The 18,862-nt window shown below is 37.9% G+C and overlaps 1 protein-coding gene across 2 annotated transcripts; it reads left to right on the top strand.

The window, feature by feature from the left end:
- The first annotated feature begins 13,458 nt into the window (after positions 1 to 13,458).
- LOC100808081 (NAP1-related protein 2) lies at positions 13,459 to 18,298 on the top strand. Of its 2 annotated transcripts, none has more exons than XM_006578514.3 (10): positions 13,459 to 13,683; positions 13,944 to 14,066; positions 14,186 to 14,236; positions 14,768 to 14,839; positions 14,980 to 15,093; positions 15,187 to 15,248; positions 16,028 to 16,088; positions 16,226 to 16,285; positions 16,426 to 16,473; positions 17,985 to 18,298. In XM_006578514.3, exons 1-10 carry the CDS (start codon positions 13,561 to 13,563, stop codon positions 18,057 to 18,059), a joined length of 789 nt encoding a protein of 262 aa, XP_006578577.1. In that variant the 5' UTR covers positions 13,459 to 13,560; the 3' UTR covers positions 18,060 to 18,298. The 2 variants fall into 2 exon arrangements, with proteins under 2 accessions (XP_006578577.1, XP_003523025.1); XM_003522977.3 differs by having other exon boundaries at positions 16,229 to 16,285.
- Positions 18,299 to 18,862: the final 564 nt, after the last annotated feature.

The following is an 18,862-nucleotide window of genomic DNA, read 5'->3' on the forward strand; positions in this document are numbered from 1 at the left end:
ATCCCTTAGGTTTTGATGTTAACAAAGTATACAAGCTTATGAACTTGTCATGGGCCTTTAGTTAGTGTTGACTCGACAATTGGCTTAAGACTTGTGACCATCTTGTACATTTAGCTGAGAACAGTAGCCACCTGGTGTATCATCCTCAACATCATATCATGATTCTCTTTTCCCATTTGTTGCTTAATCATAGCCACCTCTTGGTTGGTAATTCTTGCAGGTGCCACAGTAGAAAGGAAGGGGGTTGGTGGAGAGGAATGACTCAATCTTCCTGAGTAGCTTGTAGAATGGCCTTGCCTTCTTTATAAGCTTTAGGAGGAATCTGGACAGAGACGCGAGTCTATCGTTCAGCTTCTGAACTTCTTAGACATTAATAGGGTTGTGCATTTCAAGTATCGTCGTGCACTTGTCAGGGTTGACTTCTATTCCCCAATGGATAATCATGGAACCCAAGAACTTTCCACCACTGACCCCCAAGGTACATTTTTCAGGATTGGGGTGCATGTCATACTTGCAGATTTCTCTAAACACCTCTTTTAAATCTGCTACGTGTTGGGACACACTATGAGACTTGACGACTATGTCATCCACGTAGACCTCAACATTTTGGCCTATTTTTCATTTGAAGATTTGGTCTATTAGTCTAGTATGTAGCACCAGCATTCTTCAGACCAAACGACATGACTTTGTAACAAAAATTGGTGTCCTCAGTTTATGAAGGCGGTTTTCTCTTCATTTAGGGTGTGCATCCTGATCTAATTGTATCCTAAATAGGCATCCAAGAAGCTCAACAATTGGAACCTGGACGCGCTGTCGACCAATATGTTGATAGTGGGCAAAGGATACACGTCGTTGGGGCATGCTTTGTTGAGGTTGGTGTAGTCAATGCACATACACCATTTGTCGGTGGCCTTTTGACCATGACCACGTTGGCTAGCCTGGTAGAGTATTTGACTTCTCTGATAAACTAAGCCTTTAATAGCTTGTCAACCTCTTCTTTGACCGCCTTGTGCCGCTCTTCTCCCGTCTTTCTCTTCTTATGTGAGACTGGTTTGGCCTGAGAACAGATGGCCAATGCGTGGCATATGATGCTAGGGCGGATACCTGCCATATCAAATGGTTGTCGTGCAAATAAATCCTCATTCCTGCGTAGGACTTCAGTTATACGTTTGTACTCATGGCTAGTAAGGTCCCTGCTGAGTTGTATGCATTGCCCATGTGTTGGACCGAGTTGTAACTTGACAAGTTCTTTGATTGGTTTTGGGTCTTTGTCGATAGTATCATTGCACAAGTCTACATCAAATGCATCATCTTGATCTCCCCTAATTGCTTCGTATACGGTCAGGGTTTGGTTTGAGGATTCTTCGTCCACGCTTATGAGTTGATTGTCGTTGCCACGAGAGGTGGGATGAGGGTTGGCTAGCTCTCTAATGGGAGGATAAAAAACCACCTTTAAGCTTTCAGCATAGCACTGCCAGGCCTGCTTCTAGTCTGCCTTGACATGTACAATTTCTCCCATCAAGGTTGGGAATTTCATCTTGAGATGTGGTGTAGAGACGATGGCTCCAAGCTTGTTTAACTTTTTCCTATCAATCAAAGCAAAATAGGAAGTATCCGTATCAACAATTAAATATCTGACAGTAAAGCTCCTTGAAAGCTTGCCTTAACCGAAGGTGGTCATTAGGTCTACGTAACCTCTAGTGTCTACTCTCTCCCATGCAAAACCAAAGAGTGGTCCATGGCATGGTTAAATCGTATCGGGTGAGATTTCGAGTCTTTGAAATGTCTTCTAGTAAAGTAAATCTATGGAGCTGCCTTGGTCAATAAGGACCTTAGACACCATGAAATTGGCGATAAAAATGGAGATGACCATAATAGGGTCATCCTGGTTGACAGGATTGATGCTTTTGAAATCTCTGTTGGTGAACATTATGGGAGGAAGGCTCCTTGATGACTATATGTCGACGCAATTGATGTCAATATCTTTGATTGCATGTAGATGGCATTTTCGATACTGGCTAGACAGTGCTCCATAGGAAAATTCCCTCACGATGGTATTAATGACTCCTCTAATCTATTGAGGCGGGCTCGTTATCTTGCTCTTGTTGAGGTTGACGTTCGCGTCTTTGTTGGTGATGCCTTTGTCGCTTTCTCTCCTCTATTTTGTCCTTCCTTCTGTCCGTATCTTGGCTTTTGCGATTATCATCTTGGTGACCCTCAGGTGTTGCTCTTGTTGGGTTGTTGTCAGGTTTCTTCACGAATTGAGCTAGGTATCCGACCTGTATGAGTTCCTCAATTTTGTCTTTGAGGACCCAATAGTCTTCGATATTGTGACCATGACTGTGATGCTATCTACAGTGTTTGGTTCTCTTTAACTCGGGTCTGGGAGCTGGTACCAGGGGTAGCTGTATAGGTATCTCCTCATTGAAGGCTTCTTCAAGAATGGTGGCTCGATTTACGGTTAAGGGTGTATAACGCTCATACCTTGGTCTCCTCGAGAGAGGCTAGCACTTGTCCTGTTTGTGCCACTTTTCTAATTTGTGCAAGTCAGTCCTAGTGTCTCCTTCTCTTTTATCATGCTTTTGTCCGACTTCGTTTTTGAACCTCGACATTTCTTCCATATAGCCTTTGACTCGTTCGCACAACTCGTCCATGCTGTTGGGAGGTTTTTTACACAAGTTGTCTACGAACTTGCCAGGTCACAGGGCAAGCAGCATAGAGTGTAATGCCACTTCAAGATTAAGATTTCTGATTAGGAAAACAATTTGATCGAACCTGTCCATGAACTTATGAAATGATTCATCATCCACTTGCTGTAGAAGTCAGGCGGTGTGACTGGCTCGTTGCATACTGAGAGCTAAAATGTTCGACAAGGGTGTCAAAGCTGCCTACTAACTTCAGAGGAGTCCTCCGTACCATGTCAATGCTACCCCTTTAAGGGACGTAGGGAAGACTCGACACAGGATTGTGTTGTCATTGGTTTAGAGATTAGCATGGGTGAGGAATGTGTCTAGGTGGTCATCTGGATCAGTGGTTCCATCATAACGCTCTAGGTTGAGCGGTTTCCAACCTAAGGGCAAGTCGGCCTCCATAATTTAATCGACAAAAGGATGTCGACAAGTCGTCCTTCTCTAATCGCGATGTGCGCGTGAGGTATTGTGGTTAATTTGGGTATTGATGGTTTGTCGAGGGTGTGATTCCCTCTGAGTACATTTGTGTATCGTGTGGGTGGAGTGTTCGTCCCCTTGGGGGCGACTCACACGAGCCTCCAATTCATCATGGTCAGCCTTCAACTTTCTAAGTTTCTCCTCATGGTGTCACTCCATCTCCCCAATACGGGCTTGGAGTTGTTGGAAAGTGTCATTGTCTGTCATGGTTGTTGGGAGAGGATTGGAGCTTCCTAGGGGTGGCTTGCATTTGAGGCCAGACTGTATGCTAACCATTGGTGAAGAGACGATGCGGGGAAAGTTTTACCGCAGCCCTATGGTGGGCGCCAAATGTACTTACTAAAATCTGAAACGGATTGACGTCAGGGTTGACATAGCCAAGATGGGCTTCACGATCTCTCACGTTGGACTAAAGGTACCCTTTACTAGGAAAGCACAAGGGGGGACCAGTAAAGCAAAAGACTTTGACGCTCAAGTAAGTACGTGAGTGAGTTGAGAATGAATCGAAAGGGGGAGATAGAACCTAGTATTTATAGTGTTGAATGGGAGCTTCGAGTCCTTGATTGTAGGAATTGTTACAGTGGCATAACAACTTTTGTAGATAATTCATTTCAAGTAGATAAGTAGGTACTTCCAACTTGATAAGGGAATAATAGCATTATCATTAAAATTCAAATATATATAGATATTGTCATACCCTAATTTCATCTGGGGACTATCGTTCGTTGATCTTTTGATCCTTGCTAGTCGACTTACGGTATTGCCCACCAGTTACAGTGCAAAACAGATGATCATTTAGTGCTTTGATCAAGAATGCAAAAAATACCAAACAAAAGGGGGGCAAAAGGGTCTTTTCCTTGGTTTTCCTAGACCCTAGCTCTCCCAGGCTAGCCTTTGGCTCGCTTGGGCCTTCATGGTGTAGAAACCAGCTCGCCTAGGCGAGCTCACTGCTTCAAGGTTAAGTTTCAGCTCGCCTGGGCGAGCTGCAACTGCCCCAAAGTGATCATTTGCCTATAAATAAGCGTCATAGGGGTGTTTTAAAGGGTTCCAAGGTTCAGAAGTGGAGAGAATTGAGAGAATTAAGAAAGAAGAAGAAGAAAGAAGAGGAAACGAAGCCGAGGCGCTTCCGAATAGCGACCGCGATCATTCCCTACATCATTCCTTGTTCGGTGTTCTTCGTACAACTGTCGGTTAGTTTTGTTTTTAAGATTTGAATGTGATCTACGTACCCTTAGGGGTCCCCCTTGTTATTATGTGTGCATCCATCTTCTTCATCTAGGAGTAAGGGTAGCCCCCTTGTCGACCCCAAAAAAATTAAAAAAAATTAAAAAAGGGAAAATAAATAATATTGAAATCACGTTTTTGCACACTCGATTAAAGGCTGACGTCCCTTGTGACAGGCATGTGGGGTGCTAATACCTTCCCTATGCGTAAACAACTCTCGAACCCTTCTTTTCGAAATTCGCAGACCTCTTTTTGGCTTTTCTAACGTTTTCCTCGAATAAATGTTGGTGGTGACTCCGCTCATTTTCTCCCTTGGAGACGAACGCTTTGGCTTATCGATTTTGCTTTCATCGTTCCGTTGTGAAGTAGGTTGCGACAGATGACGACTCCACTGAGGATTCCTTGTTAGAGAGTTAAGCCATTCGATCAGTGTGCAATGTTTTATCTTGACTTCTTCTTTATTTATGTTCCCTTTTCTTTGTTATCTTTTGTTTTTATCCATATTTGTATATAACCTTTGTTATGTTATTGTGTTTGGTGTGTGTCTGCCTATCTATTATATTCGTAGTTAGAAATATTTTTGTTCTATGCACACATGGAACCTACACCTTTACACACACATTGAGATGTTAGGCCTTATACCTAGGTCTATGTGAGCCATAGGGAGTGGAGGTCGATTTGTGATCATGTCGGGTCTCCGACTCGCTTGATAATAGTGAAACCTCATCTAGAGTTTTCCTCTTTTGGTATGGCATTGTCGTTGGTAGTCCCTACCACCACAATCTTGTTACCTAAAAGGATGATATCTCTAAAAGCCAGTAAAGTTACGTGAAACCATCCTTGAGAGTTGTCATTAGAAATGGACTTTTGGATCCCTTCCATTAGGTTCCTGAATTAGGGACACAGAACAAACTCACCATGTTTTGTTTCCTTGATCAAATTGTGCATATCTTCATAGCATCGTAATGGACATATCATTCATGCATTTGTCATTTATCATATTCATGCATTGCATTTGCATAAATCATTGCATTATCATGCATCTTCATTTAGCATGCTTTTCTTCTGCTAATTGCATACATTCTATTTTTATCATTCGCATGTTATGTTCATTCATGCATGATCTTGACACATAGTTACTCATGCCTTGCATTTTCCAAAACAAAAAAAAAAAAAAAACAAACACAAAAAACAAAAAGAAAGTCACAATAAAGCGTGGAAGTTTACACCACATTCTTAGTTACATGTGTTGGGTACCATGATGATAGCTATAAACAAATCATGTTGGGATTACACACTTATTTCTTGTGAACATGGTACCTAATGCATTTGTTAACTAGGAAAGGATGGTTCTTCGGGCGTCTCATGTCGATCTCATAATTACATTTGTCATGCATAGCATAAGTATGCCCTAGTCATTCATCTCTATGATATGTTGTCGAAGTATTGACAATCAAAATTGCTATTCCTTGGATTATGGGGTCGAACTAGGCACATGCTTTTAAAAAAAGGGTTTCATCAAGTCAACGTCAAGTATGGAAGTAACCAGCTTGCAAAAGTTGGGGCAGAAGATGGATCGAGTTTACATAGCTTCTTTGGCTACTGCCAACACATGATTGAGCTAAATAATTTACAAAATTATGGATTGATGGTGTCCATGTTTTATTTCCAGTTGCACTTTGACTCTAACAAGATGTGATGAACAATGTTGTTTTAATGAAAATCTGAATTGATTTGACCCCATGTTCTACTAAATGTCCTATGTAAAAATTTGCAATACTTCAACAATGTATCATTCACATACATCCATGCTTATTTCTCTTTTCACATTGGTTTCATTGCTCATCATATGCTTTCCTTGGAATTAGAACTATAATCATTGTAATCAAAAGGAAAAAATGCACTTTACGGCACCCTTACCGAACGCGTGCCATAGCTAGAGTGATGAGTGAAATATAGGAGGTACAGGAACAGATGAAGGCCGACATAGAGGCCATGAAAGAGCAAATGTCCACAATGATGGAAGCCATGATGAGTATGAGAAAATGATGTAGGTCAACATGACTACAGTCGTTGCCGTAAGTACCGCCACTGAGGTGGACCCGACTCACCCACCTGGCCTCAATCAAGTAAATCGTCTAGTCTCGGATATGGTAGGTCAGGGAGGCGAAGCGTTGGGAAGTATGGGCGACCCCATTTTGTGCAGGTCCAGAGCCAGCATTCCTTCCCACCATATGGCTTGCCTCCCAACTATACACCAGTGTACCCAATGTTGCCCACGCTACCGATGAGAATGGCGATAACTCTACTCCCATACCCATTGAGAGCCAGCATCCTCAATCTGATCATGCACAGGTCCCTCAACCCATAGGGGAGACACATGAAGTACCCCGAGACCACACTTTAGCCGACTTCGAGCCTCACCTCAGATATGCCACCGAAGGGCAAGCATTTGGTGGCGTACCCCTGCCAAACACTTTGGGGGGCCCTCAGTATCGCCCACAACCACAACATTTGCATTTTGCGGTGGGAAGAGTCCCTCCTGCTATGGTGGAAAGGGAAAAATTTGATCATATAGAGGAAAGGCTAAGGGTCATTGAAGGAGGCGGAAATTATGCCTTTGTTGACATGGCAGAACTGTGCCTAGTGTCCGATGTCGTTATCCCTCCAAAGTTCAAGGTACTGGATTTCGATAAGTACAAGGGGACTACTTGCCCCAAGAATCACCTAAAGATGTACTGCAGGAAAATAGGGGGGTACGGGAAAGATAAAAAACTTATTGATGCATTTCTTCTAGGAAAGTCTTACTGGGGCAGCCATCACCTGGTATACTAATTTGGAACCTTCCCAGGTCCATTCTTGGAAGGACCTAATGGTTGCCTTCATTAGGAAGTATCAGTACAATTCTGATATGGCTCCGAATAGAATGCAACTCTGGAACATGTGTAAGAGGGAGCATGAATCTTTCAAAGAATACGCCCAAAGGTGGAGGGATCTGTCAGCTCAAGTAGCGCCCCCAATGATGGAGAGGAAGATGATAACAATGATAGTAAACACGTTATCGGTGTTCTACTATGAAAAGATGGTGGGTTACATGCCTTCAAGCTTTGTCAATTTAGTGTTCACTGGCGAAAGGATCGAAGTGGGTCTGAGAAGCAACAAATTTGATTATCCTGCTTTGATGAATAGGAAGCCTGGGGCAAATGGAGAGAATAAGAAGGAGGGAGGAACCTATGTTGTGACTGTTGTTCCTACATGGCCAAATTTCCCACCAGCTCAACAATATCAATACTCAGCCAATATCAACCCTTCTCATTACCCATCACCCTATCAGCCAAGAACACCCAATCATCCACAAAGGCCACCCCTAAATCAACCACAAAACCCACTTGATGCACATCTGACACCAAACACCACCCTTAACCCAAATCAAAACACCGACCAGGGAAGGAATTTTCCATAAAAGAAGTCTGTAGAATTCACCTCAATTCTGGTGTCATATGCTAACTCTCCTTTATCTACTTAATAATGCAATAGTAGCCATAAGGTGGGACATGTGCTTATCATGGAAGAGTTTCAGGGCATTCTATTAAGCATTGTATGACCCTGAAACATAAGGTGCAAAGTCTAATTGATGCAGGCTGGCTAAAATTTGAGGAGGACAATTGCTTGTGAATTCTGGCATTGTTAAGCGACACTATGCATGGGGCAATTTGAAGGTTGTTGTTAGATGTCTCCAATGACTCATTAGGATTTTCAAGTTTATGCCATTACTGTAAACAGCAGTCACAATATTAATAATATGGATAAATTTGATGTCCTTGTCTCTTATTCTCTCACAATTACATCTTTGCTTATTTAACTTTCACTGGAATGTGAATGTAAGCCGTTGGTTTGTTTGCTCAAGTGACCTGTGCTACTGAGTTGATCTCCAAGTCTGTTCAATCAGAAATTGCTCATTCTTCACGTTTGGTGAGGGTGTCGTAAACAACGAGTAAAGAAAAAAGTTCAAAGAAAAAATGTTTGATTGAATGTGTTTCAAATCAAAATAAGAAGTACAGACATTCATGTGACCTCATTTTATCATTCTTAAAAGTTTCTTTTTGAGAGAAAAGTGAGTTGTCAAGAACAAGAGTCATTCAACTTAATCTGTCAATTGAAAATCTTTTAAATATTTCTCGAGAACCTACACAGTTTCTTTCATTTTTCCTTGCTACAAGGTCATGACAAAAGACATGAATAGATACCTTAGAGTTCGACCTAAGAGTTGAAAGGAACAAAAGTACAAGCAAGACTCTCAAGGTTCTTACTCAATATAACTCTCAAATACTCTTTGAGCCTCTCTAATTCTTTCTTTCATAGCCCTCTTACCCTTGACCACGTTACAAGCCCAATAAAGCTCATGAGGATCAAGGAATGACTAATTTTGCTTTTAAGTTGGGATTCTGGAATGAAACCTGCACACACTTGTGATTGTTGAATATATATATATATATATAAGAGAGAGAATCCTCGAGGTTTCACACTTGCACATTTGAAAAGAAAACTCATTCGACTAGGAGCTCGTGGAAAATGCCCAAAGACAATTATGATAGTAGGGTATATTTGATGTTAGTCGCTCATGTAGACTCCTTAGGATTCCTTTTGAATCCAAGGGTGGCCTTTTTTGTATAAATTCTTTCGAGATCAATCCATGTCATCAAGTTTTAGTGGGATTGACAAACCCTTGACATCACTCTACGATCATAAATTGGGAAAGTTTCACTTGGTCACATACCAAAGTGGGACAATCCATTGCCATCCTTCAATGGGGTGCACGATTGATCCCAAAGCCTTATGTTTTCTTGTTGTGTAGAATAATCAAAGTTTTTAAAAAGAAAGGGGAAAACCCTAGGATCAATATTTCGGTTGATTGATTAAATGTCAAGCGACTCCGTTGCTGTCACTCCAAAATTGTCAAGTGATTAAATCAAACAAAACATACACTCTGAGGGAGTCCCCGAAGAGATTTGCAAAAAGATAGGATGAGGTCTCATGAGTTATCATGTCTTTCAGAAAGAGACAGTCAATCTATGTTTTCCACAAAAAAAAAACAAAAAAAAATCAAAATCACAAAAATAGGAAAGAATTTCATAAGCATTACACAATTTTCATGATTCAAAACCTTTTGCATTACTAGCATTTCAAGATGAAGGTGGCATGCATCTGCATCCCAAAAATCAATCAAAGTCCTTTGTCATTTACATTTCAAAAACTTCAATGTCTTCAGTCATTTATGCTTTCAAAAGACTACAATGTCTTCATTTACATTTCAAAGACTTCAAAGACTACAATGTCTTCATTTACATTTCAAAGACTTCAATGTCTTCAGTCATTTACGCTTTCAAAAGACTACAATGTCTTCATTTACATTTCAAAGGCTTCAATGTCTTTAGTCATTTATGCTTTCAAAGATTACAATATCTTCAATTACATTTACAAGACTTCAATGTCTTCTATCTTTTACATTTTACAAGACTTCAATGTCTTCTATCTTTTACACTTTATAAGACTTCAATGTCTTCTATCTTTTATAGGACTTAATGTCCTTGTCTTTGTGCTTCTTAAGACTCAACGTCCTCTATTTCTATGCTTTGAAAAAAAACTTCAAATGTCTTCTGCTCTACAGGACTTCAATGTCCTCCATTTTACGTTTTATAAGACTTCAATGTCCTCTTGTTTTTTCGGTTTCACTTCCTTGGTTTTCCCCAATTTCTCGGTCGAATAACAAGGTCGCTTGAACGAAATTAGTGTCCTTATCTTTACTTCCCTTTCATTTCCAATAAAAGATAAGTAAAGAGAGGCAACTATCATACCCTAATTTCATCCGGGAACTATCGTTCGTTGATCTTTTGATCCTTGCTAGTCGACTTATGCTGTTGAAAGCCAATTATAGTGCGAAACATATGATCATTCAGTGCTTTGATCAAGAATGCAAAAAATACCAAAACAAATAGGGCAAAAGGGTATTTTCCTTGGTTTTCCTAGACCCTAGCTCACCCAGGCTAGCCTCTGGCTCGCCTGGGCCACCAAATAGCTTCATGGTGAAGAAACTAGCTCTCCTGGGCTAGCTCACTGCTTCAGGGTTAAGTTTCAGCTCGCCTGGGCAAGCTGTAACTGCCCCAAGGTGACCCTTTGCCTATAAATAGGCGTCCTGGGGGTGTTTTAAAGGGTTCCAAGGTTCAGAAGTGGAGAGAATTAAGAAAAAAGAAAAAGAAAGAAGAGGAAACGAAGCCGAGACACTACCAAATCACAACCGCGATCATTCCCTACATCATTCCTTGTTCGATGTTCTTTGTACAACCGTCGGTTAGTTTTGTTTTTAAGATTTGAATGTGATCTATGTACCCTTAGGAGTCCTCCTTATTATTATGTGCACATCCATCTTCTCCATCTATCATCAGTGATCTTGTTTTTCTTTGTAAAGTTCAATCTTAACCGATCACTAGTGTTGTAAAGTTATCTTTAAAGAGATTGAAAGTTAATAAACAAAACTAAGATAAAACCGACTCATAACTAATTTCTTTTTATCAAATATCACTTGAGATCATTTCAAGGTCTAATGCTTTAATGATTCTCTCTGCTTTTCAAATTTAAAAGATCGTTTCAAGGTCCATCGCCTTAATGATTTTTTCTGCTTTTCAAAATTTAAAACATCGTTTCAAGGTCCAATTACTTAAACAACTTTTTGTTCGCAATTAAAATGAATCTTTAAAAAACATAAAAAAATCAATTTAACACACAAACATTCAAACTTAAAGAACTACGTAGGTCTGAATTCCTCATTGCACCTGAGGATACGTAGGAGCAAGGACAGCCCCCTTGTCGACCCCAAAAAAATAAAAAAGGGAAAATAAATAATATTGAAGTCACATTTTTGCACACTCGATTAAAGCTTGTTGTCCCTTGTGACAAGCACGTGGGGTGCTAATACCTTCCCTATGCGTAAACAACTCCCGAACCCTTTTCTTTTCGAAATTCGCATACCTCTTTTTGGTTTTTCTAATGTTTTCCTCGAATAAATGTTGGTGACAAATCCGCTCATTTTCTCCCTTGGAGACGGGCGCTTTGACTTATCGATTTTGCTTTCGCCGTCCCGTCGTGAGGTAGATTGCGACAGATATTAACAACTTATCGACCCAATAGTCTGACTCTTAAAGGCGTTGTGTCCATTCTCCCGTACTAGGGCTAATGTGCATATTTTAATGCCACATCACTTGCCATGTCAATTTTGTGGACCCGAAACAATATAATTCCCATCCATGTATGCGTTAGGGGCTTATATACTCATACCCGCATCCACGACCCACACTTTACTTATGTATAAAGTTAATAAATCAATAAAATTTAATTAAAACAATTACTACAACTACAAGTGAATTAAAATGCATTCTTAAATTTAGAAAGTATAACATTAAAATCATTCACATATAATATTAAAAATAAGCACGCGTAACATTGATCCATCCAAACTCATGTCATAAATGAACAACATTACAAAGATAATCTTTCAGCACAACGATTCTAAAAGTTTATAATGTTCTAATCGCTTAACAAAAACTCTAATTAAACTTAGACATAATGTGGTGACGATATTCTCTAAGACTTGTCAAAAAAGAATAAACTGAAACTAATTAGCTTATAAATATATATTATAAATTATAAAAGAAAACAAATGGATAAGATTTTGACCTTATTAGAATAAATTTTTTCATATTTTTTGGACATGCTTATCTCCGAAGTCTATATATTATTTTGGTCCATTAATACCAACATAAACTAGAACATGATAATAAGGCTAAGGATTAGACTATCATAAACAATAATTAAACTACCAATAGAAGATTAGTCACAAAATTAAACCACAAATGAAGGATTAGATTTAGGGTTCTGCTGCACTACTCTATGTCTTTGTTGTTACTATTAGAATATTAGTCACAAATTTTTTTTAAAAAATACATAATTTTTTTCAAAAAAAAAATTATATATGTAATATATATTATTTACTTATGTAACATATTATAACTATATATTTGACATGTGTGAGACGAGACGGGATGAGTACTATAATACATGTACTTGTACCCATATCCATGTAAATTTGTGGGTAAATATCTATTCCCATCCCAGTCCCAATATGCAATTAATTAACTTCCTTGCTATGAATATTTTTGCGGGTATCCATAAGATCCAATACATTTTGTCATCCCTATTTGTATGTATATAATAATTAAATGCACTCAAAAGATATCAAATTGAAATAATATTTGACTAATAGAATTAAGGATTTTAATGCTAATATAATATTTTTATTTTAGATTGAAATAAAGTATTGCATTAGCATGAGAAAACATAAACAAAATTAAGACAAAGATAAAAACAATAACTTAAAAAATAAAAAATCATGTATGGTTTAGTTTAATAATTTAATAAACCATGTGAGATAAAAATTAACGTATTTTGTATTTGATAATTCATTAATATAATTATATGATATTGGTTGAGTTGAGTCAATTAGGTTAAAAAAAAATCCATTATCCAATTCCATCGAATCTAAATTGGATTGAATCAGATTTAACCCAAAACACTTAGAAAATCTAACCAATGTAACTAAGTTTGTTTGGATCACATGTACACCAGATATATGAACCCTAGTGATTGCTCAACCATAATTAAGTATTAACTCATCTAATGCAAACAAATTTCTTGGCTTCAAAATGACAAATTTACCCCTACCACAAACAAGTGTCACACAATTATTGATTTTGAATTGAATCAAATTTAATCCAAATATTTAAAAAATTCAATCAATATAATTGAGTCTATTTGAATCAAAGTACACCTAGACCTTGAATGTGGTTCTCAACTATAATTAAGTATTAACTCATTTCAAGCAAACAAATCCTCTGACCTCGAAATGACGAATTTACCCCTATGATGGACACGTGTCACACGGTTGTTGATTTATTCGGTACACCCGCACACTGCGGTGACGCACGAATGACACATATAAACCCCCCAAAACCCTAACTAACTCTTTCACTTCACACACTCTCCTCACTCGCTCGACCTAGTTAGAACTGTGCTAGGGTTTTACGAAACCACCGAAGTTGCAGAAAGAAGAAGAAAAATGGTGGCTGACAGGAGCAAGAAGCCGAAGGTCTCCGACAAGGGCGAAAACCTCGATGAAATCGACGGAGAACTCGTCCTCTCCATCGAGAAGTTGCAGGAGATCCAAGACGAGCTTGAAAAGGTGTACCGATTTTGTTCAATTTTGTTCGGCTTTCAATTTCGCGAAATTCGGATCATCCTTCGGGTTTTCCGAGGTTTTTATGTGATGTTCGAAATGTGACTTTTGCTTTTGGAGCCTCAGAGTTACGCGAGCTCAATTTGTTTGGTTTTGTGTTTGATTATCTGTTTCTGGTCTCAGAACGTGATTTAATTAACCTGTTTTTTTTTTTTTTTTGCTTTTGTGCTCTTTTTTTTGTTTTGTTTGGTTGGGTTATATTATAGATCAACGAGGAAGCCAGTGACAAAGTTCTGGAAATAGAGCAGAAGTACAATGAGATACGGAAGCCCGTTTATGATAAGCGCAATGATATTATCAATGCCATTCCTGATTTCTGGTTAACTGCTGTGAGTTCATACTTCATATGTCTGCGTGATTATGTTAAAACTTTAGTTAATTGAATTATGAAATTGTTAATTTTGATGTTGGAAATGCCTTATTTACTTTAGTAGTTGTTCTTGTGCAGTTTTTGAGTCATCCTGCTCTTGGTGATCTTTTGAACGAGGAAGATCAGAAGGTCTGGACTCTTTTTTCCACATACTAAATTTGGATTGGCTTTTTTTTCCGGCTTGTTTGAGTTTGTCTACCATAATGTGCACTTTTGAAAAGCTGAAACAGTGGTATCAATGGTGAATGGCGGAAGGCTAAAATTCCACCATCTAAACACGCCATTGTGCCTTATGGCACTACCATGGTGGGCCTCGCTTCACAAAATTGTCTATGGTAGTCGGCAAAAAATCTGTTTGCCTCTATTTAACAACACTGAGCTAAAAGCAAAGCAGCTTAGGTGGTGGCTGTTTTGGAATATTTTTGTTTCACTAAAAAGAATTATGTTCCTTTTAATAACTGTGGACTTTATTTCTAAGGTTCCGAGGAAATGCTTCAAATATTGTTGTTTTGGTTACAGATAACTGATGAGTAATTCTAATTTGTTACAGACCCTTATTTTTTATTACTTTGGACCTTGTTTTTAAGGTTATTGTTGATGTTTTGGTTACAGATGCCTGATGAATAATTCTAATTTGTTACTGACCCCCTTATTTGGTAGATATTTAAGTATTTGAGTTCTCTTGAGGTTGAAGATTTTAAAGATGTCAAATCAGGCTACTCAATCACCTTTGTAAGTTGCTTTTCCACTTTCCCTTGGTGTATACCTCATAGAATGTTTTTCAATCACTTGTTGGTTTTAAAAGTTTATGTCTTACTTGAACTGTTCACTTAGTTGAATAATAACCACTTTTGAAATTGTTCTTTTTTCAGAATTTCAATGCCAATCCCTATTTCGAGGATACAAAACTTGTAAAGACTTATACCTTTCTTGAGGAAGGAACAACTAAGGTTACTGCTACACCCATAAAATGGAAAGAGGGCAAAGTAAGGCTATGAACGTCACTTTGGGTGTTCATCTATCAGTTTGTACAGCTTTTATTTTGTTTGTTTCTGAAAACTTAATCCTCAAACATGCAGGGCATACCCAATGGAGTTAATCATGAAAAAAAAGGGAACAAGCGTGCTCCTACTGATGTCAGGTTGGTGCCTAAATATGTTTAAGTATTTTTTTCTAGAAAATATTGAAAACAAAGAAAGCAATGTTTATGCAGGCAATGTTAACCAGCAATTGTTCTGGCTTCCCATTCTTATATATGATTGATTCCAAGACCTGAGTGTCTGAGTTAAAGCAGACCCACATAAGCAAAATGCTTATGCGGGCACTGTTAACCAGCAATTGTTCTGGCTTCCCATTCTTATATATGATTGATTCCCAGACCTGAGTGTCTGAGTTAAAGCAGACTCACATATGAATGGGTTAAATTTTTATTTTTTTGAGTTCACTTGTGATTGTTGGCTCCTTCAGGGAAGCTAAGAAATATGCCTGACATGATCACTATCAGATCTGTTGGCATTACAGATTATTTAATTATCAACTCTCAGTAAATGGTTAACTATAGTGCGTGTGAGACCAATTTTAATTCCGTATGTACTAACAAAAATTTTCTTTTATAAATTGTTCTCTCATAGTTTTGTTCTAATGTTATTCTGTTATAGTTAAAATCTGGAAATTAATTCAATTTGTTGACAATTCACTAATATATGATACCATCTTACTGGAACTTAGTATATTCTAAATTTACAAATGATTTTACTCTATGATGGATTAATAAATAGAACAATTTCTTTATTACTTCATTCTTGTTAAGCAATTGTCAAATAATAATTTATGTAAAAATTATTGTCCAAACTCCTTTTGTAAACACTTCATGAAACCAATAAAATCACTATTTTGATTTTCTTGTGCTAATGTATGCAGCTTCTTTAGTTGGTTTAGTGACACTGAGCAGAAAGATGATATTGATGACATTCATGATGAGGTATATTGTCTGGTTTTGTATAATTAGTTGTGCATCCCTGGTATTGATTTGCCATATCTCTATGATAATAATTGATTTTCTATAGCTTGTGTAAGTTTCACATAAATCCTAATGTGATAATATTTATCTCTAAATAGCAGGTTGCAGAATTGATCAAGGATGATTTATGGCCAAACCCACTTACCTATTTCAACAATGTAAGTTAACCTTCAGTTCTGATATCCTTTTCTCTTTCTCTAGTGACAATTCTGCTTCTAGGTTTTGCATCATCATTCATTTTACTCTCACCATGGTTTCTTTCCTTTTGTCTCTTACAATATTGATTATATTGGAATAGGAAGAACCTGATGAAGAGGAAGGTGATGAGGATGAAGCTGATGATGAGGTAATTTTCTCCTTCTTAGAAAAAGCCTAGGTGATTAGCAAATGCTGTAGAGTTTTGCTTTTATTGTTCTATGGAATGTCTGTTTCTGGTTATATCCTTATTATTTATCGGGCACTACCAGTTAGTGGGTAGTGTGGATATGAATATTAAACTAAAAGAAGCCTAAAATTAAACAGAAAGAGGCAAAATTTAATGGATGGATGATGAGGTTCAGGATCCCAATGAAGTGACTGCTGTAAGTGCCCAATAGTGTAGTAGTTAACTCATGGCCCTAAGATATATAAGGTATATTCAGAAAGCAATACTGACCTTAAAAATAGTGATACAAAAGGAGATAATATTGAACTGAAATTGTGAAAAACAAAGTATATCAGCAGAAAATGAAATCAAGCATAATATTTAAGAAGAGAGGAAGATCACAAGTAGCTGTGGATGGATGCAAACTTCCTGCCAAACCTAAGGCCGATTCCCAATCTCTCATAAACCAAATTATCCCCTTCCTCCCTCAGTCATGACACTGCACTTATAACTGCCTCCCATCTTGTTTCCGGGCCCCACTGAATTTTCACTTTGCATAACACAACCGACTCTCCCCCTACATATCCACATGTCCCATTTTCCCCCTTTGGAATATACCTTCTGCATCTTGGGGCCATGACCTTAACTGCTGCACTAATGTTCCCTTAACACCAGTCACTGCTTTGGGCTGTTGAGCCTTATCAAAGGACGCTTAACTAAATGCATTATTTAATCTTTCCTTTCTCAATCTATGCCATTGGACTGTATCAAAATTCAATAGATGCTACTCATACTTTCTCCTGGATGCATTTGATCATATTATGGTCTTATGATGTATGCTCATTTACCTCAACATTCCTGTCTTAGCTACACATTTAATTATTTATATTTTTAGCACTTGTTGACACTTGCCTAATATTTTACCTACCATTTCTGGGTTGTATGGACAAATTTCCCTTGATTTTTTACACTCACAAAATACACATACAGCATCACTCCATTTCATTAACCTAGCACAAATGTGTGATATCACTGACTATTTTCTTATTGTTTTATAAGACAGATTCAAAATAACTTAGCCGAGCAACTTGTGCTATGATAATTCCCACAATCCCACCATTAAATCAATGCTAACCGTCTTGTTGAATGTCAAGTGCAACATCATTAAAGCATGCAATTGGTTTGGTGCTTCTTGTGAATTTTATGGTTTATCATTTTCTTACTGTTGATCTGTGTGGAAACTTGTGAAGATGTTTATGTGAAGAAAAAGGGAAGACCTCAGCACTAAAATGTAGTAAATGAAATGCTTTTGGAGGCAAAATTGATTTACTAAGAAAGTTACCAAACTTGCTGTTTTTGTCAATTCTTAATTCTCAATTTGACTTGGGTCTTTTGGGTTTTGCATTTGTAGTTACTTTACTACTTTGAAGATAGCATGTACAACTACAAATATTTTTGGTGTATTATAAAGTGCATATTTTCCTTATTAACAGGGAAAGGAGGATGAGTCTGATGATGATGACGACAATCAAGAGGATGACGATGAGGGTGAGGAGGATGCCAAGTGAAAAATACATTATGGTCATATTACTTTTTTTTGGGGTTGTAGGAGTATGTAAGCGTTCTTTAGGGGATGATCATGGCCACCCTTTGTGGTTGTCGTCTTATGTCAGCAGGTGGAGCTACCAAGGCCAGTTATTGGTTCTCTCTCTGACTATAGTCTATTTATTGTCCTATGAAGTTATTTCTGGTTTCATCCCTTGTGTACTTTTTCAGATACTAATGTTTCAGCGGCTTTTTTCCATAACCCTTCGTCGTGGAACTACATGGTAAAATTGCAGTATTTAGTGTATAGCTGTTTCCAGTTTGGTATTTCTTAGCATGCAGGATTACCATGGGAAGCATTTCTACAAACGAGAAATCATTCCCTAGGCAAATGTTTTCAATGTTGTCCAATTTATATCCTCATACCAATGACTGTTGGGATCTTTCACAAAAAGAAAAGAAAAGAAAAGAAAAGTAATGCTACTTGCACCAGTCACATTTACCGACTTTTTTCCGAGATTAGTGGTAATCACTGCTGGGTATTGTAAGATTTAAAATTTACACGAAATTATTATAAAAAAAGATGAAGTATAAAATGCTTATTATAAACATTGTTAAACAAAATACCGATACACCTGACGACACTAGCAAAAACTCCAAAACTTACAGAGCCTGAATCTAAGAAAGCAGCTAGTGACCTCTGCTTACAATAATTCAGACAAGTTATTTTTTTATTTTAAAGAAAAAAAAGCTATAACTAGTCATGCTTCAGATTGAAATTATACATGATATTTTTGTTTTGGTTCAAGGGACAAAGAAAGAAAAG

This window comes from Glycine max, chromosome 4 (genome assembly GCF_000004515.6).
Source record: "Glycine max cultivar Williams 82 chromosome 4, Glycine_max_v4.0, whole genome shotgun sequence".
Lineage (NCBI taxonomy): Eukaryota > Viridiplantae > Streptophyta > Magnoliopsida > Fabales > Fabaceae > Glycine > Glycine max.